At 40.3% G+C, this 27,774-nt stretch overlaps 2 protein-coding genes across 3 annotated transcripts in view; both read right to left on the bottom strand.

Moving 5' to 3' along the window:
- Positions 1 to 614, bottom strand: part of LOC117376603 (nipped-B-like protein A) — a 40,866-nt gene extending 40,252 nt beyond the window's left edge. The window contains exon 1 of one of the 2 annotated variants that reach the window (XM_033973111.2): positions 233 to 614. The gene's annotated coding sequence lies outside the window, so the exon portion shown is untranslated. The remainder of the gene's footprint in view (positions 1 to 232) is intronic. The other variant, XM_033973113.2, reaches the window with a different exon arrangement.
- A 3,513-nt stretch (positions 615 to 4,127) lies between these two features.
- The window catches only part of LOC117376604 (excitatory amino acid transporter 1-like), a 36,394-nt gene continuing 12,747 nt past the window's right edge, over positions 4,128 to 27,774 (bottom strand). The window contains exons 4-10 of the mRNA XM_033973114.2: positions 22,987 to 23,191; positions 21,821 to 21,863; positions 20,897 to 21,168; positions 17,929 to 18,162; positions 16,413 to 16,607; positions 11,651 to 11,785; positions 4,128 to 8,495 (exon numbers count right to left, since the gene is read on the bottom strand). Of these exons, the coding sequence (XP_033829005.1) occupies positions 8,288 to 8,495; positions 11,651 to 11,785; positions 16,413 to 16,607; positions 17,929 to 18,162; positions 20,897 to 21,168; positions 21,821 to 21,863; positions 22,987 to 23,191 (1,292 nt within the window). The 3' untranslated portion in view covers positions 4,128 to 8,287. The remainder of the gene's footprint in view (positions 8,496 to 11,650; positions 11,786 to 16,412; positions 16,608 to 17,928; positions 18,163 to 20,896; positions 21,169 to 21,820; positions 21,864 to 22,986; positions 23,192 to 27,774) is intronic.

Here is a 27,774-nt window from a genome sequence, read left to right as displayed (position 1 = left end):
TGCAGATCGGCCCAGTCCTCGGGCTCATAATGACAGAGGCCGTGAGCCCTGGAGCAGACAAACACACCTAGAGCTAGCGTTAGCCTGTTGCTAATGCGTTAGCTTCCGTTAGCTCCCGGTCAACGATTAACGACGCTGTAGGTGGTCCCGGAGCAAAACATTTATTAGTGCTAGTTTGAGTCGAAGCTAAATAAAGTGGTGCATTTGGAGTCGCGTCTGTGGGAGTTTTTACCTTCGGATGTTGCGTTCAAAAGAAGGAGATGTTTTAGCTCGGTTTGTCTCTAGCTCCCCCTTTCTTCTCTCCCCGCTCCTCCAGGAGGATCTCGGTTGGCAGCTAGCCGCTCCGCTAGCCTGTTAGCCTGCTAGCCTGTTAGCTTGTTAGCCTGTTAGCTATCAACAATAATCCGGGTCGCACAGATCCGTTGTTCTTCCGTCACTCAGAGCTGGATGGTTCAGAGTACATTCGTGGCGAAACATTCGTCCGTCGCCGTTTTAGTCGGTCTGCGCCGACATAAACCAAAAGTAGAGCCAATTTCGACAGAAAATGAGAAAAAGTACGATTGTTGCGATGATCCAGAGGCTCTCCTCTCGTAGAACAAAATGCCGACCGGAAGTTGTGCCGTTTGATTGAGCAAAGATCTCAGAGTGACGCCCTCTACCGGCGCCAAACAAAACAGCAGGCCGCGCCACAGACTGCAGGCCGCGCGGGGGCGCCACAGGCCGCAAGGGGGCGCCACAGGGCCGCCACAGGGCCGCGAGGGGGCGCCACAGGGCCGCGAGGGGGCGCCACAGGGCCGCGAGGGGGCGCCACAGGGCCGCGAGGGGGCGCCACAGGCCGCGAGGGGGCGCCACAGGGCCGCGAGGGGGCGCCACAGGACCGCGAGGGGGCGCCACAGGGCCGCGAGGGGGCGCCACAGGGCCGCGAGGGGGCGCCACAGGGCCGGTCCTGCAGGGGCCAGTGTCAAACACTATAATACAGGCCGTTTGTGTGTACAGTGTATTTCATGTGTTTGTGTGTACAGTGTATTTCATGTGTTTGTGTGTACAGTGTATTTCATGTGTTTGTGTGTACAGTGTATTTCATGTGTTTGTGTGTACAGTGTGTTACGTGTGTTTGTGTGTACAGTGTGTTACGTGTGTTTGTGTGTACAGTGTGTTACGTGTGTTTGTGTGTACAGTGTATTTCATGTGTTTGTGTGTACAGTGTATTTCATGTGTTTGTGTGTACAGTGTGTTACATGTGTTTGTGTGTACAGTGTGTTACATGTGTTTGTGTGTACAGTGTGTTACATGTGTTTGTGTGTACAGTGTATTTCGTGTGTTTGTGTGTACAGTGTGTTACATGTGTTTGTGTGTACAGTGTATTTCGTGTGTTTGTGTGTACAGTGTGTTACATGTGTTTGTGTGTACAGTGTGTTACATGTGTTTGTGTGTACAGTGTGTTACATGTGTTTGTGTGTACAGTGTGTTACATGTGTTTGTGTGTACAGTGTGTTACATGTGTTTGTGTGTACAGTGTATTTCGTGTGTTTGTGTGTACAGTGTGTTACGTGTGTTTGTGTGTACAGTGTGTTACATGTGTTTGTGTGTACAGTGTGTTACGTGTGTTTGTGTGTACAGTGTATTTCGTGTGTTTGTGTGTACAGTGTGTTACGTGTGTTTGTGTGTACAGTGTGTTACGTGTGTTTGTGTGTACAGTGTGTTACGTGTGTTTGTGTGTACAGTGTGTTACATGTGTTTGTGTGTATGCACCATATTGAAGTAGGTCTAGTGTTGATGTTGTGGGAAATGATTGTGAAATAATCTACTCCAGTCTCAAACTGTTCACACCAAGTACCATCTGGATAAATATTTGACCTGCAGGTCTTGTCCAACACTAAAGTCTAAACAGATCGAAATTTGAACTTAAAAAGGTTCCATTTAAACTTGGACCTGGATGTGTGTAAATCTTATCTAAATATGCAAATAAACAGTCTTTAATTTGCATTGTAGACTGAGCAGAAATGTAACGAAGTGTAATGATGCCATGTGCCACCAGAGGACGCACAAGGACCAGTTTATTTCCTGTTTGTGCTTTATGTTTCGTTTGGACGTTTTATTTTGAAAACCCGGAAGTGCGCATTGCTCCGTGTGTTTTATTTTGGCAGCTTCACTTCCGCTCTCACGCGCACACTTCAGAGGGTGAGCTCTGTCTCAGTTTAAAATAATATATTTTATAAAAATGATTTACTCTTAGCATAAATACAAGAGCACATGTTGATAAGACGATGTCTTCACGTGTGATCAATGTATTTTGGAGCGATAATTCCAAGTTTTGTAAGTTTAATTTGGACTGTAAAAGGTTTTTTCAGTTAGTTTAATATAGTTACATGGAGCTAATGGCGCGAAAATGAGCCACAGGAGCCACACAGAGCTGCTCTCACAGGAGCCACAGGAGCCACACAGAGCTGTTCTCACAGGAGCCACAGGAGCCAAACAGAGCTGCTCTCACAGGAGCCACACAGCGCTGCTCTCACAGGAGCCACAGGAGCCACACAGAGCTGTTCTCACAGGAGCCACAGGAGCCACACAGAGCTGCTCTCACAGGAGCCACACAGAGCTGCTCTCACAGGAGCCACAGGAGCCACACAGAGCTGCTCTCACAGGAGCCACAGGAGCCACACAGAGCTGCTCTCACAGGAGCCACAGGAGCCACACAGAGCTGCTCTCACAGGAGCCACAGGAGCCACACAGAGCTGCTCTCACAGGAGCCACACAGAGCTGCTCTCACAGGAGCCACAGGAGCCACACAGAGCTGCTCTCACAGGAGCCACACAGAGCTGCTCTCACAGGAGCCACAGGAGCCACACAGAGCTGCTCTCACAGGAGCCACAGGAGCCACACAGAGCTGCTCTCACAGGAGCCACACAGAGCTGCTCTCTCAGGAGCCACAGGAGCCACTGAGCCTCATGTGTGAAGACATATTTACAGTATTTATGTTTGTCACAGGTTTGTTTGATTTTTATTTATTTAAATTGTTGTAAATGGTGCGTTTGTCTCTTTAATTACTCCACTGCCACCAATGTAAATGTACAATTATTTTAATATTCAGACATGATTTATATAATTGTGAGTCAGTATGATTAGTAAATCCTGTGTAATAACATGGTAATAACATGGTAATAACATGGTAATAACAGGCCAGTATGTAAGTGTAAGCTCCCCCGTCGCAGTAGCATGTTGGAGACTGCAGGGGGAGCCAGTGCCTCATGTGTGAGGACATATTAATAGAGTGTTTCTGTGTTTGTCACAGGAGTGAAGCAGAGTGAAACAGAGTGAAGCAGATTGAAGCAGAGTGAAGCAGAGTGAAGCAGAGTGAAGCAGATTGAAGCAGATTGAAGCAGAGTGAAGCAGAGTGAAGCAGAGTGAAGCAGATTGAAGCAGAGTGAAGCAGATTGAAGTAGAGTGAAGCAGAGTGAAGCAGATTGAAGCAGAGTGAAGCAGATTGAAGCAGAGTGAAGCAGAGTGAAGCAGAGTGAAGCAGATTGAAGCAGAGTGAAGCAGATTGAAGTAGAGTGAAGCAGAGTGAAGCAGAGTGAAGCAGAGTGAAGCAGATTGAAGCAGAGTGAAGCAGATTGAAGTAGAGTGAAGCAGATTGAAGCAGAGTGAAGCAGATTGAAGCAGAGTGAAGCAGAGTGAAGCAGAGTGAAGCAGATTGAAGCAGAGTGAAGCAGATTGAAGCAGATTGAAGCAGATTGGAGCAGAGTGAGGCAGATTGAAGCAGAGTGAAGCAGATTGAAGCAGAGTGAGGCAGAGTGAAGCAGAGTGAAGCAGATTGAAGCAGAGTGAAGCAGAGTGAAGCAGAGTGAAGCAGATTGAAGCAGAGTGAAGCAGATTGAAGGAGAGTGAAGCAGAGTGAAGCAGATTGAAGCAGAGTGAAGCAGATTGAAGCAGAGTGAAGCAGAGTGAGGCAGAGTGAGGCAGAGTGAAGCAGATTGAAGCAGAGTGAAGCAGATTGAAGCAGAGTGACTGTCCTGTGTTTAGGGCCTGGTCTACACACAGTAAAGACACAATTGTGAATTATTTTTCTTGATGTGCCCAAACTATTCAATACTGCATTTCGTACGCACACAATAGTAATTTAGTTTAAAACTTTTATTAGGTAAAAAACATTACAAACAATTGGGTTTGTTTCTTCCGCAGTGTTTTGAATGTACAAAGATGACAAAAATACACCAGCATTTATAAACAGAGGAGATAATATCCTCTAAGGTAAAAGAAAAACATTTGGTCCTTTAAACCAGCCTTTTTTTTAAAAGTTAGATAATTCTCATCATCTAAAAATATAATTATCTTAAGCAAACAGAACGTAAATCTACAGTTAATATCAACACGTATCTACATCTCTCTATACAAATGTAAGTTTATAAACATCACTATACACTTTATCCCAGCTATTTAATATGTTGAAATAAAAACAGCACACACATAAGATGATACGAAAAAGAAGAACTGACAAAATCAAACGTCGCAGTTTCATTAACAAAATTACTTGTAGACAGTATAATTATCATCACAGCTTTGCACTGGGTGAATTAGGCTCGTTTGTGCCGTTTTAGGTCATATTTGATGTAAAGCTAAAATATAAAGCAGAGTTTGATTAGGCAGCTCAAATGATTGTAGCGACAGATTTGGATTTCCAGCTAGACCTTCAAGATCAGTAACATTTGATGTTTGTGCAACGTCTGCTCCACAATTTGTAAATAAAGTGTAATTTTTAACCTAAAGCATTTACATTAAACCAGACCACTCCAGTTTGTACTATTATTATGAAACTATTAACTCATTGGACAAAAGTACATCAAACTTCACTCAACAAAAGCTGCTTCCAGTCCTCACAGTCTTGGCAAATATTTCTCTCAAACTGTAAACACTCTGTTCCACCTCATGATGTCATCATGTGGTGATACAGGAAGTGCTCCACTGTGTTTTTAAACTCCACACACCTTCACTAGAATCATTTGGATCATTTAATTTGGATCATTTCAGTTGTCAGTCTCTACTGAACTAAAGGTAAAAGGAGCTGTTAACTTGAAAACTCCCACTTGATGACATCACAAGGTGGAACGTCGCATTTTGAGCTTTGGAGATGAAACAGACTAATAATAAAATCTGACTCAAACATGTGTGAATGAAACAAAACACAACTCCAGGTCTGTTTTTGAGGAGGAAACAGCATTAGAACATGGATTAAAGCTACAGGAGTCATTTCTGTGTAACATAGAACCTTTAACAACAAAAGTGAACAAAGAAAAGTTCCGTCTAGAGCTTTAATCGAGTTCTAAACAGCAGCAGGGTGATGCATTAGAGCTGAACCATCTGTGAAACATACTGTATCCAATAGTGATTTTTCTGAAGCTTTGGGGATATGATTTGATTCAGTAGTGGAATGTGAGTACAGATACTTTTTACTTTTACTTGAGTACATCTGAGAGGAGTATCTGCACTTTCTACTCCACTACATTTTTGAACAGGACTGAAAAGTAAAAGTATTTTTCTTATTGTGTAAGACCTGCTGAAAAGGCTGAGGGTTTATTTGTAACACGTTCAGAATTCGAACAAATAAAAATATACAAATAAAAACAGATAGAAAAAAGAAAATATTAATTAAACTGTTTCTGTTGAACAAAATTAAGCTAAAATCTTTATCAAAATCACCACATTTGAAGCTTTATTAGACCCAAAATCTTTGTGAAATATTTAGACTTTTTACTCTTGAAGTACTTTTTTTAAACAGATGCTTTAATACTTAAGTAGATTTTTCACAAGATATTTTTACTTTTACTTGAGTATTGTTTGCATGATATCTGTATTTTTAGTAATAAAACATGTTCAAATATCAGAATTCTGTTCAAAGTTCACATTTTTAAAAGCTTCTGGGAAAATTTACAAAAATATTGAAATACTGAAACTACAGACGTAGCAGATTTTATGCCAAATAAAATTGTTCAATTCAAATTTCTATTTTGATTTTCCGTATAGTGCGTTCTGTCCATGGATGTGCCTTGTGAAGTGTAGCTGATATATTTTTCCCTCTAGTTTAGTAACGCAGACATTTTGTTGAGTGTTTTGGATTTTCACATTAATAAAACGCATTCCGAAGCTCAATTTAAAGCTGCACCAATGTTCGATGTATTGCTGAAACAAACGCCTCGAAAACACGCCCTCTTTCTGACTTGTCTGCTGATATTACCTCGGCATCACATTGTGATCAGTATCAATACAAAAAAAAACACTGAAAAACAATGCACCAGTGAAACATTTGAAAGAACATAACAAACCTCCTCACAAAATGTTCTACCTTAAAGTGAAGATCCTCCAGAACCAGGGTCATAGTGATCGTTACCGTTTAGTGCACACTTTTACCCCGCTAGCTAGCACTAAGTCTGTGAACGTTACCTTTTAGAGAGCACTTTTACCCCGCTAGCTAGCACTCCGTCTGTGAACGTTACCTTTTAGAGAGCACTTTTACCCCGCTAGCTAGCACTAAGTCTGTGAACGTTACCTTTTAGAGAGCACTTTTACCCCGCTAGCTAGCACTATGTCTGTGAACGTTACCTTTTAGAGAGCACTTTTACCCCGCTAGCTAGCACTACGTCTGTGAACGTTACCTTTTAGAGAGCACTTTTACCCCGCTAGCTAGCACTACGTCTGTGAACGTTACCTTTTAGAGAGCACTTTTACCCCGCTAGCTAGCACTAAGTCTGTGAACGTTACCTTTTAGAGAGCACTTTTACCCCGCTAGCTAGCACTACGTCTGTGAACGTTACCTTTTAGAGAGCACTTTTACCCCGCTAGCTAGCACTATGTCTGTGAACGTTACCTTTTAGAGAGCACTTTTACCCCGCTAGCTAACACTACGTCTGTGAACGTTACCTTTTAGTGGAAGGAGCACTTTTACCCCAGTAGGTTGCGCTCAGGTCTCATTCTCCAATCCCTCTCGTTTAAAGCGGCTGGAGACAGGTCAGAACTTTCAGGTGGAGTTTTCTGTGTAACTGTCAGGTGCAGATGATCTTTGACCTTTGACCTGGTGCATGTTCATATCTCTGTAATTACTGGACCGACCCACATGAAACAAAAACTGGCCCAAAGTTTAACACCTTCTCTGTCAGCTTTAAGTCGTGTTATTTTTCCAAAATAGCTTCAAAAATTATTCCATTGACCAAAGATGTAAAGGGCCCATATTACACTGTTTAAAGGCCCATATTACACTGTTTAAAGGCCCATATTACACTGTTTAAAGGCCCAAATTTCACTGTTTAAAGGCCCAAATTTCATTGTTTAAAGGCCCATATTACTGTTTAAAGGGCCCAAATTTCACTGTTTAAAGGGCCCATATTACACTGTTTAAAGGGCCCATATCACACTGTTTAAAGGGCCCATATTACACTGTTTAAAGGGCCAAATTTCATTGTTTAAAGGGCCCATATCACACTGTTTAAAGGGCCCATATCACACTGTTTAAAGGCCCAAATTACACTGTTTAAAGGCCCATATTACACTGTTTAAAGGCCCATATTACACTGTTTAAAGGGCCCATATCACACTGTTTAAAGGCCCATATCACACTGTTTAAAGGCCCATATCACACTATTCACACACAGACCTGGAGTTGTGTTTTGTTTCATTCTCACATGTTTAACACACAAACTCTGCAGATTTAGGCTGAGTTTTTCTCTCAAACTGTAAACACTCTGTTCCACCTTGTGATGTCATCATGTGGTGATACAGGAAGTGCTCCACTGTGTTTTTAAACTCCACACACCATTTATAAAAACATTTGGATCATTTCAGTCCTGGAGTTGCACTAATCTTCTACTGAACTAAAGGTAAAAGGAGCTGTGAACTTGAAAACTACCACTTGATGACATCACAAGGTGGAACAGAGCGTTTTGAGCTTTGTAGATGTGACAGACTAATAATCAAGTCTGACTCAAACATGTGTGAATGAAACAAAACCCAACTCCAGGTCTGTTTTTGAGGAGGAAACAGCGTTAGAACATGGATTAAAGTTAAAGAGTCAGTTTTGTGTGATACTGGACTTTTAAAACTTTCAGATCGATACGACGTTTGTGGAGCCAATCTCAACCAAATCATGTTAAGATGTTTCTTCCAAAAACCACAGAATCTCCCATAGAGTTCCATCAGCTTCTCCATCTGAAATAAAGACATCCTCCAATTCTACGTGAACGCAACCCACTGAGACCGCGGCTCCTCGCAGTGCGACTCCTACGACAACGTCTTTCTTCTACATCTTGGTCTCACTGTTTGGAATTCTCTTGTTCTCAAAGTCATTTTCTTGGCTGATGAGTTGGTACGGTTTCTTCTCCGTTTCTTCCATCACAGAATTTCCAACTTCTGGGTCCTTCTTTTGCAGTTCATGACGAGACAAATGTTCCACTATCCCGGCTCCGATGGAGTCTCCCAGGACGTTCGTGGTTGTGCGCAGTCGGTCGCTGTAGGAAACAGAAGTAAAGCTGCTCGGTTAATCGCAAACAAACAATGGATATAATCAGCAAATCGTAAAAACAGCACCATTTTGTCCATGTACAACACAATCTCCCATCTTATTCTGTGTGAAATGATGAACCGTGTGGTGTAGATCTGTGCAAACATGATCTGAAGTGACTCCTGTTTTAGTTTCACTTTCACATTTCGCTCTTTTTGTCAATTCTTCTGAAAACATTTAAACCTGCACTGTCTGAACGTGGAAAATGTGTCGTGGAAAACACTGGTGCAACAGACAGTAAAGTAGAAAAGTACTGCACTTAAGTATACATTTTATGTATCTGTACTTTACTTAAGTACAGTGTGTACTTTTTACTTTTACTTGAGTACATCTGAGAGCAGTATCTGTACTTTCTACATTTATGAACTGGACTGAAAAGTAAAAGTATTTTTATAATTGTGTGAGACCTGCTGAAAAGGCTGAGAGTTTAATTTTAACACATTCAGAATTTAAACAAAACAAAAATGTACAAATAAAAATAGAAAAAAACCCCGATGGATTCAGTTGTTTCTGTTGAACAAAATTCAGCTCAAATCTTTATCAAAATCTCCACATTTGAAGGTTTATTAGACTCAAAATCTGTGAGAACTGACTTTTTACTCTTGAAGTACATTTTTAAACAGGTACATTAATACTTTTACTTAAGTAGACTTTTTCATGTGATACTTTGACTTTTACTTTAGTTTTTTTTTTTTTTTTGCCTCAAGTAGGGAGGCAAAATATACTCAATATCTGTACTTTTACTTAACTAAACTTCTTCCAGCACTGGTCAAGTTGCACTTTTTTTCATAGTTTGTCCGGGGGGTGCGACTTATACTCAGATGTGACTTATATGTAAAGTTTTGTTTTTTTCTTCATTATTATGCATTTTTTTGGCTGGTACGACTTATACTCCAGTGTGACTTATACTCCAGATCGACTTATACTACAGATCGACTTATACTCAGAGCGACTTATACTCCAGAGCGACTTATACTCCAGATCGACTTATACTACAGATCGACTTATACTCAGAGCGACTTATACTCCAGAGCGACTTATACTCCAGATCGACTTATACTACAGATCGACTTATACTCAGAGCGACTTATACTCCAGAGCGACTTTTACTCAGAGCGACTTATACTCCAGAGAGACTTATACTCAGTGTGACTTATACTCCAGATCGACTTATACTCACAGCGACTTATACTCCAGAGCGACTTATACTCCAGAGTGACTTATACTCAGAGCGACTTTTACTCCAGATCGACTTATACTCAGTGTGACTTATACTCCAGATCGACTTATACTCACAGCGACTTATACTCCAGATCGACTTATACTCACAGCGACTTATACTCCAGAGCGACTTATACTCAGAGCGACTTATACTCAGAGCGACTTATACTCCAGATCGACTTATACTCCAGATCGACTTATACTCACAGCGACTTATACTCCAGAGCGACTTATACTCAGAGCGACTTATACTCCAGAGCGACTTATACTCAGAGCGACTTATACTCCAGAGCGACTTATACTCAGAGCGACTTATACTCCAGAGCGACTTATACTCAGAGCGACTTATACTACAGATCGACTTATACTCAGTGTGACTTATACTCGAGATCGACTTATACTCAGAGCGACTTATACTCAGAGCGACTTATACTCCAGAGCGACTTATACTCAGAGCGACTTATACTCCAGAGAGATTTGTACTCCAGAGCGACTTATACTCCAGAGCGACTTATACTCAGAGCGACTTATACTCCAGATCGACTTATACTCAGTGTGACTTATACTCCAGAGCGACTTATGCTCCAGAGAGACTTGTACTCCAGAGTGACTTATACTCAGAGCGACTTATACTCCAGAGCGACTTATACTCCAGAGCGACTTGTACTCAGAGCGACTTATACTCCAGAGCGACTTATACTCCAGATCGACTTATACTCAGTGTGACTTATACTCAGAGCGACTTATACTCCAGAGCGACTTATACTCCAGATCGACTTATACTCAGTGTGACTTATACTCAGAGCGACTTATACTCCAGAGCGACTTATACTCCAGATCGACTTATACTCAGTGTGACTTATACTCCAGAGCGACTTATACTCAGTGTGACTTATACTCCAGAGCGACTTATACTCAGTGTGACTTATACTCCAGAGCGACTTATGCTCCAGAGAGACTTGTACTCCAGAGAGATTTATACTCTTGAGCAGGGGTGTCAAACATATTTTCACCAAGGGCCACATCAGCAAAATGGCTGCCGTCACAGGGCCAGAACTAAAATAAATGTAGCTACTTTCTAAACTTGTTAATTAACTGTTTCTGTATTTATTACTTATTCAAGTTACAAATATTGTATATGCGTTTGCAAAAATGTAAAAATATGGCTGTGTAACTGTGTATCTGCTGATAAAATGACATTTTAAGACCATCATACCTTTTAATTTACCCTGTCGAGGGCCACATGAAATGATGTGGAGGCCCACATTTGGCCCGCGGGCCTTGAGTTTGACACATGTGCTCTAGAGCGACTTATACTCCAGAGGGATTTATACTCCAGAGGGATTTATATAAGGTTGGCGGTTCCAATCCCCCTGTCAACATAAAACATCGTTGGTAGAGTGGTCAGGTCTGCGTACACTGGTCAGGTTTGTGTACACCGGTCAGGTTTGTGTACATCGGTCAGGTTTGTGTACACGGGTCAGGTTTGTGTACACCGGTCAGGTTTGTGTACACCGGTCAGGTTTGTGTACACCGGTCAGGTTTGCGTACACCGGTCAGGTCTGCGTACATCGGTCAGGTCTGCGTACATCGGTCAGGTTTGCGTACACCGGTCAGGTTTGTGTACATCGGTCAGGTTTGTGTACATCGGTCAGGTTTGTGTACACTGGTTCGTGGTTTCTTGATGTAAAACTCTATATTTACCATTTTACCATGACATTTAAAACATGTAAAATCATTAAACTAGAAGCAAAGAATCATCTTGACGCCATTTTCACATCCAACGAGATGAAAATGTGCTGGAGCAAATAAAAAACAGACTGAGGCAAAAAAAAAACACTTATGTAAACATTTCTGCAACACCGTGGAGGCGACACTTACAGGAACCAATCGACCGCGATGATGAGTGTGATGTCATCCGTGGGCAGGCCGACAGATGTTAGCACGATCACCATGGTGACCAGACCGGCCTGAGGGATGCCCGCCGCGCCGATGCTAGCTGCCGTCGCCGTGATGCTAAAGGAGGAAAAGAGGAGGACATGTTTAACCAGAGGAAAAACACAGGTCAAAGCATTTTCAACTTCTCACATTTTTAAATCGGTTGGTATAATTTGCCTGACGGGTTACAGATGTTTTGTATTTTATTTGTCTTTATTTCTGTAATAAGTTGTGTTCACATGACATCACAAAATCCTAAAATCCCTCCAGTTTAACCTGAGCCGGAGTCTGAACTCTGCACCGGGATTTGCTCTTAAAAGCTTTTATATCACACAAAATGGACTCCTGTGAGCTGTAAGCCATGTTCTAAAACAGACCTGGAGTTGTGTTTGAGTTTTTATTATTAGTCTGTTACATCTTCAAAGATCAAAATGCTCTGTTCCACCTTGTGATGTCATCATGTGGTAGAACAGCTCCTTTTACCTTTACTTCAGTCGAGATAAGTGGCAATTCCAGGACTAAATTTATCCAAATGATTCTAGTGAAGGTGGAGTTTAAAAACACAGTGGAGCACTTCCTGTATCACCACATGATGACATCACAAGGTGGAACAGAGTGTTTTCAGTTTGAGAGAAGAACTGCAGATCTGGACCAGATCCAAGACAAATATTTTTTGTTTTTATACAGATGTTATTGATTTGTCTGCACTACCACAGTACGGCATTAAACACACGTATCTCCATGGAGACAAGCAAGCCAGGCAGATCTGTGGAGAGGCAAGCACGCACACAAGAATGCATGTTGTTTTTTTGTTTTGTTTTTATGGTAGTTTCGGGAAAAAAATCCAAACATGTATAAATAAATACATGTAAAATAGACACGTTTAACGCCAGCGCAAGAAATAACATCTGCATGGAGACAGAGAGGTAGTGGGAAAGTTACATAGTGCTCCTTTAATTCAAAAACATGAATAAACCGTGGCGTTATTTAAATAAAATTTATACTCAAGTAAAAGTAAAAGTATGGTGTGATAAAGCTACTATTAGAAGAGCAATTTGTTCAAAACTCAAATAAACATGAAGTGATGTAAACGGAGCCGACGTATGACCACAGACGCGTCATGTGTGTGCTTTAAGCTCCGCCCACATGTTTTCAAAGCCGTTAAAGTTGTGGTTAAAGTCGTGGTTAGTTCTCTCCCCGACCGGAGCCTGTGGTTATGGCTCTAGTGAAGTAACAGTCCTGTCAAACCGAGCTACAGGACTTAAACCAGATGTTATGTTTTTAGGGATGAACCGATTCAGCTTTTTCAGTTCTGATACCGATACCGATACTTTGACTTGTGTCTAATGTTACCTGAAACCAGCGAAGGGTCGGAAAAAGACACTTATTCCCTGAAAACACGGTTAAGTTATTACGCAAGAGATCCAGTTATGTAACTGTTAAACGGATAAAACCCAGCCACAGAACCATAGAGAAGTACGTGCGGACGTCCTGTTCAAAACTCTTCATCTAAACTCTTCATCTAAACTCTTCATTTAAACTTGTCATCTAAACTCTTCATTTAAACTCTTCATTTAAACTCTTCGTCTAAACTCTTCATCTAAACTCTTCATCTAAACTCTTCATTTAAACTCTTCATTTAAACTCTTCGTCTAAACTCTTCGTCTAAACTCTTCATCTAAACTCTTCATCTAAACTCTTCATCTAAACTCTTCATTTAAACTCTTCATTTAAACTCTTCGTCTAAACTCTTCATCTAAACTCTTCATCTAAACTCTTAATTTAAACTCTTCATCTAAACTCTTCATTTAAACTCTTCATTTAAACTCTTCATCTAAACTCTTCATTTAAACTCTTCATCTAAACTCTTCATTTAAACTCTTCGTCTAAACTTTTCATTTAAACTCTTCATCTAAACTCTTCTTCTAAACTCTTCATTTAAACTCTTCATCTAAACTCTTCTTCTAAACTCTTCATTTAAACTCTTCTTCTAAACTCTTCATCTAAACTCTTCTTCTAAACTCTTCATTTAAACTCTTCTTCTAAACTCTTCGTCTAAACTCTTTGTCTAAACTCTTCATCTAAACCCTTTGTCTAAACTCTTCATTTAAACTCTTCATCTAAACTCTTCATTTAAACTCTTCGTCTAAACTCTTCATTTAAACTCTTCGTCTAAACTCTTCTTCTAAACTCTTCATTTAAACTCTTTGTCTAAACTCTTCATTTAAACTCTTCATCTAAACTCTTCATTTAAACTCTTCGTCTAAACTCTTCATTTAAACTCTTCGTCTAAACTCTTCTTCTAAACTCTTCATTTAAACTCTTCTTCTAAACTCTTCATCTAAACCCTTTGTCTAAACTCTTCATTTAAACTCTTCATCTAAACTCTTCATTTAAACTCTTCGTCTAAACTCTTCATTTAAACTCTTCGTCTAAACTCTTCTTCTAAACTCTTCATTTAAACTCTTCTTCTAAACTCTTCGTCTAAACTCTTTGTCTAAACTCTTCATCTAAACTCTTCATCTAAACTCTTTGTCTAAACTCTTCATCTAAACTCTTTGTCTAAACTCTTCATTTAAACTCTTCTTCTAAACTCTTCATTTAAACTCTTCTTCTAAACTCTTCATTTAAACTCTTTGTCTAAACTCTTCATTTAAACTCTTTGTCTAAACTCTTCATTTAAACTCTTCGTCTAAACTCTTCATCTAAACTCTGTCTAAACTCTTCATTTAAACTCTTCGTCTAAACTCTTCATTTAAACTCTTCGTCTACACTCTTCTTCTAAACTCTTCATTTAAACTCTTCATTTAAACTCTTCATCTAAACTCTGTCTAAACTCTTCATTTAAACTCTTCGTCTAAACTCTTCATTTAAACTCTTCGTCTACACTCTTCGTCTAAACTCTTCATCTAAACTCTGTCTAAACTCTTCGTCTAAACTCTTCATCTAAACTCTTCATTTAAACTCTGTCTAAACTCTTCGTCTAAACTCTTCTTCTAAACTCTTCTTCTAAACTCTTTGTCTAAACTCTTTGTCTAAACTCTTCGTCTAAACTCTTCGTCTAAACTCTTTGTCTAAACTCTTTGTCTAAACTCTTCATCGTGGCTTTTCACCAGACCAACAGTGCGTTTTTATTTGTTGTTTTTAGTGAAATTCTTTCTCTTTTTATTTACTTTATATTCTTTTACTATTCATCTGAGCAAATCCCACAATTCTTCTAAACTCTTTGTCTAAACTCTTTGTCTAAACTCTTCATCTAAACCCTTTGTCTAAACTCTTCATTTAAACTCTTCATCTAAACTCTTCATTTAAACTCTTCGTCTAAACTCTTCTTCTAAACTCTTCATTTAAACTCTTTGTCTAAACTCTTCATTTAAACTCTTCATCTAAACTCTTCATTTAAACTCTTCGTCTAAACTCTTCATTTAAACTCTTCGTCTAAACTCTTCTTCTAAACTCTTCATTTAAACTCTTCTTCTAAACTCTTCGTCTAAACTCTTTGTCTAAACTCTTCGTCTAAACTCTTCATCTAAACTCTTTGTCTAAACTCTTCATCTAAACTCTTTGTCTAAACTCTTCATTTAAACTCTTCTTCTAAACTCTTCATTTAAACTCTTCTTCTAAACTCTTCATTTAAACTCTTTGTCTAAACTCTTCATTTAAACTCTTTGTCTAAACTCTTCATTTAAACTCTTCGTCTAAACTCTTCATTTAAACTCTTCGTCTACACTCTTCTTCTAAACTCTTCATTTAAACTCTTCATTTAAACTCTTCATCTAAACTCTGTCTAAACTCTTCATTTAAACTCTTCGTCTAAACTCTTCATTTAAACTCTTCGTCTACACTCTTCGTCTAAACTCTTCATCTAAACTCTGTCTAAACTCTTCGTCTAAACTCTTCATCTAAACTCTTCATTTAAACTCTGTCTAAACTCTTCGTCTAAACTCTTCTTCTAAACTCTTCTTCTAAACTCTTTGTCTAAACTCTTCGTCTAAACTCTTCGTCTAAACTCTTCGTCTAAACTCTTTGTCTAAACTCTTTGTCTAAACTCTTCATCGTGGCTTTTCACCAGACCAACAGTGCGTTTTTATTTGTTGTTTTTAGTGAAATTCTTTCTCTTTTTATTTACTTTATATTCTTTTACTATTCATCTGAGCAAATCCCACACATAAAATCAAAACAAAACATGATAATTTAATAAGTAAAAAGAGTAAAAATTACATGTAAAATACAGAAAACTGACCCTCAAACCCTAAAAACACATCAAATAAGCCCAGAAAGTTCATAAATACAAAATGTTACATCAAGAGTCAAACTCACAGTTGGCTAAAATAAAAAAACAGACAAACTCACGGGCCAAAGATAATTACACACTGGGCCAGATTTGGCCCCTGGGCCTGAGTTTGACTAATGTGTGACATAATCTTTATATTGTATTAATAGCTGCAAACAATTGACTTACTTCTTTTAAATTAATCTGTTAATCGCTTTGTCTCGTGACTTGTAAAAACGTGTCTCTTTCATTTGTGTGGCTCTTTTGGCTCTTTTGGTTCTTTCGGCTCTTTTGGTTCTTTCGGTTCTTTCGGTTCTTTCGGCTCTTTCGGCTCTTTTTCTGTTAAAGGTCCTGCTCTTTACGTTTCTCTAAAATCTTGGATATTGTCATGTGGGTGAAACATGATAAACGTGAGTGTTTTGTGCGTCGCACCTGATGGTGAGAATCTGTCCAAAGTTCAGGTCATAATTGTTGACCTGGGCGATAAAAATGGCCGCCAGAGCTTCGTACAGCGCCGTGCCGTCCATGTTTATGGTGGCGCCGACGGGAAGCACGAAACGCGTCACTCGCTTGTCCACTTTGTTGTTTTCCTCCAGACATTTGAAGGTAATGGGCAAAGTGGCAGAACTGAAAGGAAACAACACAAAATGAAAACATATATATTACATTATATTATATACATATATATTATATTATATACATATATATTATATTATATTATATACATATATATTATATTATATACATATATTATATTATATACATATATATATATTATATTATATACATATATATATTATATTATATACATATATATTATATTATATACATATATATTATATTATATACATATATATTATATTATATACATATATATTATATTATATACATATATATTATATTATATACATATATATTATATTATATACATATATATTACATATTACATTATTTGTATTTTTACTGTGACCAAAATATGTCTAATTTTTATCAATGTCTCTACATTTAGCAAAAGACAAAGTTAAATCTGTCACTGGACAAATCGTTGTAAGACTGAAGACGTTTAGCTGCTCGTCTGAGCCGTTTCTTCAGTTCTGCTCAGATTGTTTCTTCAGTTCTGGTCAGATTCTTTCTTCAGTTCTGGTCAGATTCTTTCTTCAGTTCTGGTCAGATTCTTTCTTCAGTTCTGGTCAGATGCTGGTGGACACTGACTTAAATCTAACTGAGGGGAGGGGCTAACGACACTGAAACTGTAAACAGCTTTTGTCTCCAGTTTCAGCTGAAAAGGACCTTTTCAGCCTGAACGACCTGCTCTTGTTCTCATTGTTCTGGGTCTGAGGATGTAGTTATAAATGGGATAGATCTATAACTCTACCTTTACCTCTGTATTTTTACTTTTACTTGACAAAGTTGAGCATTCGTGCTGCCAGTGACGTCCCAGGTGAAGATTTTTGTTATTTTTTTATCACTGGGGACATATTTTATGTGCACAACTTTAAACGGCGTTCGAGCTGATGTTTGATCCTAAAATCTTACAACTGATATTTATTTTTTTATTTAAACAGTTTGCAGTAATCTAAACGTATCCCTCATTTTCATAACACATTCCTAGTATATAATTACTAACCCTGAGTTTATAAATGTATTTTACAACTTTCAGACACCAGAGCTAGCATGCTAACGGAGCACCAGCATTACTTTCTGGTTTACTGACGATAAAAAAGTCTCATAATTACAGACAGTGCACAGCAGCCCCATTTTCAACCTAGTTTTGATGTAAAGTGCTATATTAAAAAAAACGCCAAAATAACCCCAGAGTTTAAATATGTCGTACGAGTGAAGACGTTTGGCGGCTTGGACGAGCCGCCAAACGTCTTCACTCCTCACTTTTTGTCCAGGGATTACACAGACGTTAGCACAAAAACGACGTTCAACAGTTAAACGTCACCTCGAAGACGTCCCCAGAGCCGTGATGAGCGCCTGCAGCAGCCCCCCGATGAAGACGAACGGGTTTTTCCTGGTGACCACAAAGTAGAGCGTGGGCAGTACCAAGATGGCGTGCACCAGGAGGCCGCAGATCACCGTCACCGTGTACATGCCCAGCTGACCGCCCATGGCCGTGATGTCGTCCATCTCCATGATCTTACCGGCAATGAGGAACAGGATCCCCACCGGAGCGTACCTGAGCAGGACCCGAACAGCACGAGGCACTTTAGTGTGTTTCAGTGTGTTTTAGTGTGTTTCAGTGTGTTTCAGTGTGTTTCAGTGTGTTTCAGTGTGTTTCAGTGTGTTTTAGTGTGTTTTAGTGTGTTTTAGTGTGTTTTAGTGTGTTTTAGTGTGTTTTAGTGTGTTTCAGTGTGTTTCAGTGTGTTTCAGTGTGTTTCAGTGTGTTTTAGTGTGTTTCAGTGTGTTTCAGTGTGTTTCAGTGTGTTTCAGTGTGTTTTAGTGTGTTTTAGTGTGTTTCAGTGTGTTTCAGTGTGTTTTAGTGTGTTTTAGTGTGTTTTAGTGTGTTTCATTGTGTTTTATTGTGTTTCAGTGTGTTTCAGTGTGTTTTAGTGTGTTTTAGTGTGTTTTAGTGTGTTTTAGTGTGTTTTAGTGTGTTTCAGTGTGTTTCAGTGTGTTTCAGTGTGTTTCAGTGTGTTTTAGTGTGTTTTAGTGTGTTTCAGTGTGTTTCAGTGTGTTTTAGTGTGTTTTAGTGTGTTTCAGTGTGTTTCAGTGTGTTTTAGTGTGTTTCAGTGTGTTTTAGTGTGTTTTAGTGTGTTTCAGTGTGTTTTAGTGTGTTTTAGTGTGTTTTAGTGTGTTTCAGTGTGTTTCAGTGTGTTTCAGTGTGTTTCAGTGTGTTTTAGTGTGTTTCAGTGTGTTTCAGTGTGTTTTAGTGTGTTTTAGTGTGTTTTAGTGTGTTTTATTGTGTTTCAATGTGTTTTAGTGTGTTTCAGTGTGTTTTAGTGTGTTTTAGTGTGTTTCAGTGTGTTTTAGTGTGTTTCAGTGTGTTTCAGTGTGTTTCAGTGTGTTTTAGTGTGTTTCAGTGTGTTTCAGTGTGTTTCAGTGTGTTTTAGTGTGTTTCAGTGTGTTTCAGTGTGTTTCAGTGTGTTTCAGTGTGTTTTAGTGTGTTTTAGTGTGTTTCAGTGTGTTTCAGTGTGTTTCAGTGTGTTTTAGTGTGTTTCAGTGTGTTTCAGTGTGTTTCAGTGTGTTTCAGTGTGTTTCAGTGTGTTTTAGTGTGTTTTAGTGTGTTTTAGTGTGTTTCAGTGTGTTTTAGTGTGTTTCAGTGTGTTTTAGTGTGTTTCAGTGTGTTTTAGTGTGTTTCAGTGTGTTTCAGTGTGTTTTAGTGTGTTTTAGTGTGTTTCAGTGTGTTTCAGTGTGTTTTAGTGTGTTTCAGTGTGTTTCAGTGTGTTTTAGTGTGTTTCAGTGTGTTTCAGTGTGTTTTAGTGTGTTTTAGTGTGTTTTAGTGTGTTTCAGTGTGTTTCAGTGTGTTTCAGTGTGTTTTAGTGTGTTTCAGTGTGTTTCAGTGTGTTTTAGTGTGTTTCAGTGTGTTTTAGTGTGTTTCAGTGTGTTTCAGTGTGTTTCAGTGTGTTTTAGTGTGTTTCAGTGTGTTTCAGTGTGTGAGCAGTGTTTTAAAGCAGACATGTTGAGCTTGTGTCTTTATGGTTCTCATCTGTGACCCCTGTGGATCATAAAGTTATAATTTACACCTTTAAATCACAATTTTCATCTAAAACAACTTAATAAAAGAAAAAAACCTCGCTGATTTTTAGTTTTTCTGGCGGAGGGTCGGCCACCTGGTTGTCTCTTTGGAGATGTTCATTGCTTTGCCTGGAATGTTCCGTAGTAAGGCTTTAAACGTATCTACAAGCAGCCACCAGCCCAAGTTAAAGGTCAGATCGGTGGAGAGTAGACATGGAACGATATTGACATTATCACAAACGATCATGATAATGATTAAAGTTTCTGACAGTTTCAAATATTCTGGATATGAATCATTATAATTTTAATATTATGAATAAGCTCCGTGTTTAAACAGCTGGTTTAGTCTTGTACTTTGTTCTCAGTGAAAACAGCGACGTTTTAGTGGAGAATGTTCTGGATGAGCAGAGCCGTCGACTCAAATGTGGGGGCCCAGGGCAATAGGCCTCACATGGGCCCCCACTGATATAAAGGAACAGGAAGAGGCTCCAGTTCTGGGCCCCTCTGTCCCCCTATTTTTGTTTATTGTCCCATCCTTATTGACAATTTTAGCGACATTACATAAAAGACAAAACTATAATCAAATAATCATCAAATAGACACTGCTCTTTAAGAATACATGTTTTTACATTTTATCCAGTTTTAACAGAATCCAAAGTGAGACAGGCCTGGACACAGTCTGTAGTAAATCAAGTCTTTAAGTTTATAATTCATTTTTCACAGTGTTTTGAACCACTGCTGCTGGTATATTCGATTATAAAAATAAAAAAGATGAAAAACAAAGAGGTGCATGACCTTAAATAACACAAGTCTGTTTATGTGGAGTTTGAAGCAGAAAAACACAAACTATGATGTTGGAGAAATACTGGACTCAATAAAAGACTTGAATCCATGAATATAGACACTGAGCTGAACAATTTGGGAAAAAGGTTTAATTGTGATTTTCTGGCAGTTGGAATTGTGATTAGATTTGTGATGTAACTGTAAGAGCGCACCAGCACATATCTAATTCTGTTCAAACCTGTCCAGGATAAACAACAAAAAGACAAACTAACACGAGAATCACAGACGTAAACTGCAGGGCCTTTAATCAGAAAAGAGATTGTGCTGTTTATGGGGGAAATTATGGCACTTCAAACCGTGCAGCTTTGCATTTTGCATTATTCAAATGGTGTTTTGATTAATTTGATGAATCTCACATCCCTGACCCTCCAGCGTCTCTTTCTCGCTCTTACCACATAATGATGCTGACCAGCCTCATGATGGCCTCATTCAGACAGTCGAAGAAGTCCCTGAGCGGCTGTCCCTGCTCCCTCATGCTCCCGATGATCAGACCGAAGCACATGGAAAACACCACCAGTCCCAACGCGTTGATCCCGTTCACCGACCCGGGGACGGGGATCATCTCCTCTCGGGTGATCAGCTGACTCCCGTTCAGAGTGACCACGGTGAAGTTTGTAGAAGTCACCTGCACCTGGATCACTCGCCTCGCGTACTGCGTCTTGTACTGGACCAGAAAAGACGAGACGGTCAGTTTGACGTTGACAGGCAGGTTTTTCAGTATCGTATCGATGCATCTCTTGTTTTATCATTAACACATTTCTCAAAAATTTCCGTTTATTTTGTTTTTCTTACATCTATGGGGAAAAAATACCAACGTGGGACATAAACTCCGCCCACAACCACAGTCCAGATGAGCAGTTTGTTCATTTGAGGCTTTGTGGTGTAAATCTGTCCATAGTTTGAACTAAAAATGGCACAAAATGTTGGAGGAACGAGGCTAAAACGTTCACAGATTAATGAAAAAAAGTAGATTTGTGTTTAGTGCCACTTTAATAAATATTTTTTTCTGTTATGTAAAAAGTTAAACTGATTTGAGTAAAATGATCGACCAGTGGAAAAAGTCTTTAGTCCAACATAAACTCATGTTTGTGTTTGTGAAGTGCAGCCACGTTTTTCTTATCTTTTATGAAAAAAGATGCATTTTTCTATTTTATGCACAAAAAGTCTCGATATTTTACTTTTCAGGTGAAATTTACTCAAAACTATGTCACATTTTATTAATTCAACTCATTCATTCAGTTTTAATTTGGTTAGACTTGACTTTCTGCAGTGTGTTCAATATAAATCTGTGAAAGAAAACAGTGAAATAGATTTACCTGTTTGGTGCAAGCTTCAACAATATTTGGAGGAAACATGTTTCTAGAAAAAAGATCAAACAGTTAAAAAACACATTAAATAATAAATAAATAAAACCATCACAAAATAAGAATGTAAAACAGTTAATCTGACACAGAGAAAGTCCAGACGTACTCCTCACTGTCATATCACCTTTTACCATCTGAATCATTCACAGACGTGCAAAAGAACAACTAAAAGAACAACTAGCATGCTAACAGCGCACCAGCAGTACCTCTTGGCTGGACGATAGAAACACTTTATAATTAGACACAGATAAACACAGATGTCTCATTTTGACCCTCAGCTGCTTTTATAATAAATCTGTCCTGGAGCAAGACACTTTTACTTTTTACTGATTAAATGAAAACATCAGCCTCTTTAAAGCTCCTGTAAAATGAAGAAAACAAAAATAACATTTGGAGGAGCTGACGGAGCTGACGGAGCTGACGGAGCTGACGGAGCTGACGGAGCAGCTCCTCCACTCGACTGAGTGTCTTTTGTGGATATTTAAAGTGACATGTCCACGTCTCTTGGTGCAGTGTCCGTTCGTGTCATTACTGTTTTAATCCACTGAATTAAGATTTAAAACTGCTTAATAACAGTTACTTCCTGTCTGCGCTGAAACAGAGCAAAGGATCATGGGATTTGTAGTTTCCTCAGGTTTTTTACGTATTTACTTTTATTTAAATCATCATGTTTCCTTTCATTGGTATTTTTTACATTTAATAAGTTTTTATTTTCAACACTCTCAGTCCTCTCTCTCTCTTTGCATCAAACTAATGACACTCCACATCGCCTCAGGTTTGTGAAGTTGTAGTATATTGTTTTGTTCCATGTTTTTGTATATTTATGGACAAATTGCCGTGTGGGAGCGTGGGCGGTGTAGGCTTGTGGGCGGAGCTTTGTAACACATCGAACTGTAAGGAGGGTTTGAATAGAGCCCAGGACAGATCTCTAGATTACTCAAACATGGATGGACGACATTTAAAACATCTTCAGACGTGTTTTTGATGAGGAACAACGTTAGAACATGGGACAAAGCTCGATTTTGTATAATACCCCGTCTTTAAGTAAAAAGTCTTGTAATTAAATATATTTTGACGTCACAGTATCATTCTGGTTAAAGCGTGACGTTCAGACGTACCTGATGAGGTCGAGGAAGGCGTCGGCCGGGCTCACCTGCTCCACCTTCTGCTGTTGGGTGAACTCGTCTTTGGATCCTTTTCCGGGGTGAATGATCAGCACCATCACGATCCCGATGAAGACCGCGATGACGGTGGTGGAGGTGTAGTAGACCACCGCCCTCAACCCCATTTTCCCCGACGCGCGGCTGTCCAGAGCGGCCATACCTGAACACAACACGTACACGTACACACACACACACACACACACACACACAACACACACAACACACACAACACACACAACACACACCTACAGTAAATCACAGAAACTGTTTTACCGAATTAAAGTTTTATTTACTATTAGGGACTGGGATAGAGCTGCAAAGATAATCGTCTAATCAGGACTTTAAAAAAGTATTTTTATAATGGCGTTTCATCACGGAGAGCTCAGAGAGTGATCTGATCTGTTCAAAACAAACACTGCAGCTCGTAAATAAGGAAAAAAAACACAGAGGACAGAGAGCAACAACACACAAAACTCTGATGGAAAAGAAGAAGAAGTTCCATATTTGGTTCTGAATGATACATGATTGAGTGGAGATATTTTATTAAACACATAGACACAGAGCTAACGCGTTAGCCGCCGCGAGCATGTGCGCACTTCCAGCTCCATCGACTCTGGTTCCACTTCACTTTCTGTGTAAAAACAGTGTCCTCTCTCTGTCCTCTCTGTCCTCTCTCTGTCTCTGTCTCTGTCCTCTCTGTCTCTGCTGCTTCAGTCTCATTCTGGTCTTAAATGTTCGTATTAACCCTCTACATGATCCTGGGGTTTTTATTTCACTATTGTGTCTGTAAATCAAGATCTGAACATTAATAACAGACAAATCAGGTCCTTCTTTCCCCGAGGTCGCTCCTGTTAGCGTTAGCGACAGGTTTGATTGACAGCGTTGCTAAGCGTCCGCTCCCTGTTAATCCAGTGATGCTTTACCTGCTCTTGGCTCTTTTGTTGCTATAATAATCACAGTCACAATTCCACAAATGTAACTCTGCTCCAGATCGGCCTCTACACCTGCTCCGCCTCCAGCTCCACCTGGAGCTGAAGCTGAGGCGACGTCTCACTTTATCTGCACAGTCTGTGTCACACATAGACCTACATCAGGACTGGACCTGGGCCCAACCAGGACCAAGTGTGACAACCAGGACCAAGTGTGACAACCAGGACCAAGTGTGACAACCAGGACCAAGTGTGACAACCAGGACCAAGTGTGACAAACAACAGGACCAAGTGTGACAACCAGGACCAAGTGTGACAACCAGGACCAAGTGTGACAAACAGGACCAAGTGTGACAACCAGGACCAAGTGTGACAACCAGGACCAAGTGTGACAACCAGGACCAAGTGTGACAAACAACAGGACCAAGTGTGACAACCAGGACCAAGTGTGACAACCAGGACCAAGTGTGACAACCAGGACCAAGTGTGACAACCAGGACCAAGTGTGACAAACAACAGGACCAAGTGTGACAACCAGGACCAAGTGTGACAACCAGGACCAAGTGTGACAAACAGGACCAAGTGTGACAAACAGGACCAAGTGTGACAAACAGGACGCCCAGCGCTCTGTGTGGTACTGGACCCTGAACAAGCCGCAGTTTGTCTGGAGCGACTTTCCTGGGAAAAAGTTGAGTAAAATGAGGTGATTCACGCCCTTTGGTTTTATCTGAGCAAACAAAGAACAAGAAATATAATCCTCGTCCGACCTTTAGAGATGAGAAGTGCACATCTGCCAAGCACCGAGGCTCATTATCCTCCAGACAAAAATCCATTGATAAAAAAAATATTTGGTAACAACCTGTAATCACGAGTAACCCAAACCCGAAGAAGAACGAATCAGACTATTATTTAAGAGCATAACTCCCTCTGCAGATATCACGTCTTATGGAGGTCACAGTGACGCCCACTCCGGTTCCAGAAGGACATTTTCCACTCATTTTTCCCAGTCCAGAAAACACATTTAAAACACAAGACTCAGCAAAATGTTTGAATAACTGAACGGTTTATAAAGTTTCAGAAACAGATTTGAAATTATAGGCCTTGTGGTCCATGATTAACCCTGATCGACTTTTCAAGCTTTTGATATCCATTTTTTTCTGAAAGTCTATGGAAAAATGAGTGAGAAGTGAGAAGTGTCCTAATGGAACCTGGTGCTGAGCTGCGTCGTTTCGCTCTGTCGTTTCGCTCTGTCGTTTCGTCCTGACATTTCGTCCTGTCGTTTCGCCCTGTCGTTTCGCCCTGTCGTTTCGCTCTGTCGTTTCGTCCTGACATTTCGTCCTGTCGTTTCGTCCTGTCGTTTCGCCCTGACGTTTCGCTCTGTCGTTTCGCCCTGTCGTTTCGCTCTGTCGTTTCGTCCTGTCGTTTCGTCCTGTCGTTTCGTCCTGTCGTTTCGTCCTGTCGTTTCGCCCTGACTTTGGCCCTGTCGTTTCGTCCTGTCGTTTCGTCCTGTCGTTTCGCCCTGTCGTTTCGCCCTGTCGTTTCGCTCTGTCGTTTCGTCCTGTCGTTTCGCCCTGTCGTTTCGCCCTGTCGTTTCGTCCTGTCGTTTCGCCCTGTCGTTTCGCCCTGTCGTTTCGTCCTGTCGTTTCGCCCTCTCGTTTCGTCCTGACATTTCGTCCTGTCGTTTCGTCCTGTCGTTTCGCCCTGACATTTCGCCCTGTCGTTTCGCCCTGACGTTTCGCTCTGTCGTTTCGTCCTGACGTTTCGCTCTGTCATTTCGCTCTGTCGTTTCGCTCTGTCGTTTCGTCCTGTCGTTTCGTCCTGTCGTTTCGTCCTGTCGTTTCGCCCTGACATTTGGCCCTGTCGTTTCGTCCTGTCGTTTCGCCCTGTCGTTTCGCTCTGTCGTTTCGCTCTGTCGTTTTGTCCTGTCGTTTCGCCCTGACATTTGGCCCTGTCGTTTCGCCCTGTCATTTCGCCCTGTCGTTTCGCTCTGTCGTTTCGCTCTGTCGTTTTGTCCTGTCGTTTCACCCTGACGTTTCGCCCTGACGTTTCGCCCTGTCATCTATAACATGTTTTCAAATCCACGTGACTCTCGTGTTTCAGATCATAACAGAAATTTGTTCATGTCGATATCAGTCTAAAAATCCAGAACAAACTGAGTCGGGCCGGGATAGTACAGGGATGGGAGACCGCTGGGAATGCCAGGTGCCACAGGGGGGCGCCAGTGGTAAAACTGTTGTTGTGTGTGCCTGGCCCTCCTCCACCTGCCTCCCTCTCCTCCTCCTCGTCTGGTCTTCTTCCTCCTCATCTGGCCGATTTTTCTTGTTTTGTCTGATTTTCCTGTTGTTTTGTTTTTGTGTGTTGTTGTGTTTTTGTGTGTTGTTGTGTTTTTGTGTGTTGTTGTGTTTTTGTGTGTTGTTGTGTTTTTGTGTGTTGTGTTTTTGTGTGTTGTTGTGTTTTTGTGTGTTGTTTGTTTTTGTGTGTTGTTTGTTTTTGTGTGTTTTTGTGTGTTGTTGTGTTTTTGTGTTGTTGTGTTTTTGTGTGTATATCTCGGTGGCTGAGTGGCTCATGTCTCACAGCAGAAGGTTTGGTTGATCCCCGGGTCGCCCAGGCCTTTCTGTGTGGAGTTTTTCATGTTTCTCCTCGTGTCTGGATGGGTTTCCTCCGGGTACTCCGGTTTCCCCCATCAACCAAAACATGAACGCCCTTCAGACAACTGTTGTTGTGATTTTGGGCGTTACAAAAATAAATGAATTGAAATGAATGAAATGAATATCACAGATAATGATATAAGTGCATATATTCTCTGTCTACACTTTCAGCTGTCACACAAATCACACACATCTTAACAGTTAAGTGTCAATTAAAAAATCTTCCTCGTTGGGTCTTCCTCATATCCAGTATGAACTTCACAGACCTTCACTGACCTTCATATTTTTTTTATACACACACCTGCACTTGTTATTGATGTTTTTTATGGACTTATTTGTTTTGATTGTTTTTTCAGTTTGTGTTGTATTTTAAACAGGGCACCCATGAAAAAGAGAGTCCAAGTGCTCTCATTGGGTCCCCCTGTATAAATAAAGATAAATAAAATAAATAGACCCTAACAGGTGTGAGTGGACAGACTGGTGCTGTATTTTCAAAGTGTCTCCTCAGATTAGAGTCTTTAATCCACAGAGACGAGGAACAGCGTCTGTGTGGAGCAGCAGATCAGTCTCTTTCATTTCAGATTTTAACACAATAGTGGTTTGTGTCTGGGGCCGACCCTCTGCTCCTCTCGTCTACAGACTCACAACTTAAGCTTTTGTTCAGCCCTGTTTGATCCTCTGCTTCTCCTCATCCTCCCCTCCCTCCTTCTTAGAGTTACTCCTCTCTAAACTCCACAGAGTTGGTTAGTTTGTTGTCTTTTTTGTGTTTTTCTGTTAAATCTTCCAGGTTTGTGGCGTTTTAAGCCCTCTCACAGTAATGTGTGTGTGTTTGTGTTGTTAATTTATTTGCCATTTGCTGCAGTAAACAAAACTGAGGGATTGTTCTGTGTTTTTTTTTTTTTTTTGCAGACTTTAAGGAGGAGTTATTATACTTCAATATTGGAATTAGGAAAAAAAAGTGTTCAGATCATGGATATTTGAATGAATATCGCTGCAGAGCTGCTGTTTGACTGACGAGGCGATTTAGATCAACTTAATATCAGCCAAAGTCTCCTCCTGCCTCTGTCTGCACAGGTGAGCCTCGGCCCGTCTGCGCAGGTGAGCCTCGGCCCGTCTGCGCAGGTGAGCCTCGGTCCGTCTGCGCAGGTGAGCCTCGTCCCGTCTGC

This window comes from Periophthalmus magnuspinnatus, chromosome 9 (genome assembly GCF_009829125.3).
Source record: "Periophthalmus magnuspinnatus isolate fPerMag1 chromosome 9, fPerMag1.2.pri, whole genome shotgun sequence".
Lineage (NCBI taxonomy): Eukaryota > Metazoa > Chordata > Actinopteri > Gobiiformes > Gobiidae > Periophthalmus > Periophthalmus magnuspinnatus.
The sequence above is the reverse complement of the archived record's forward strand: the minus strand, read 5'-3'. Positions and strand labels throughout refer to the sequence as shown.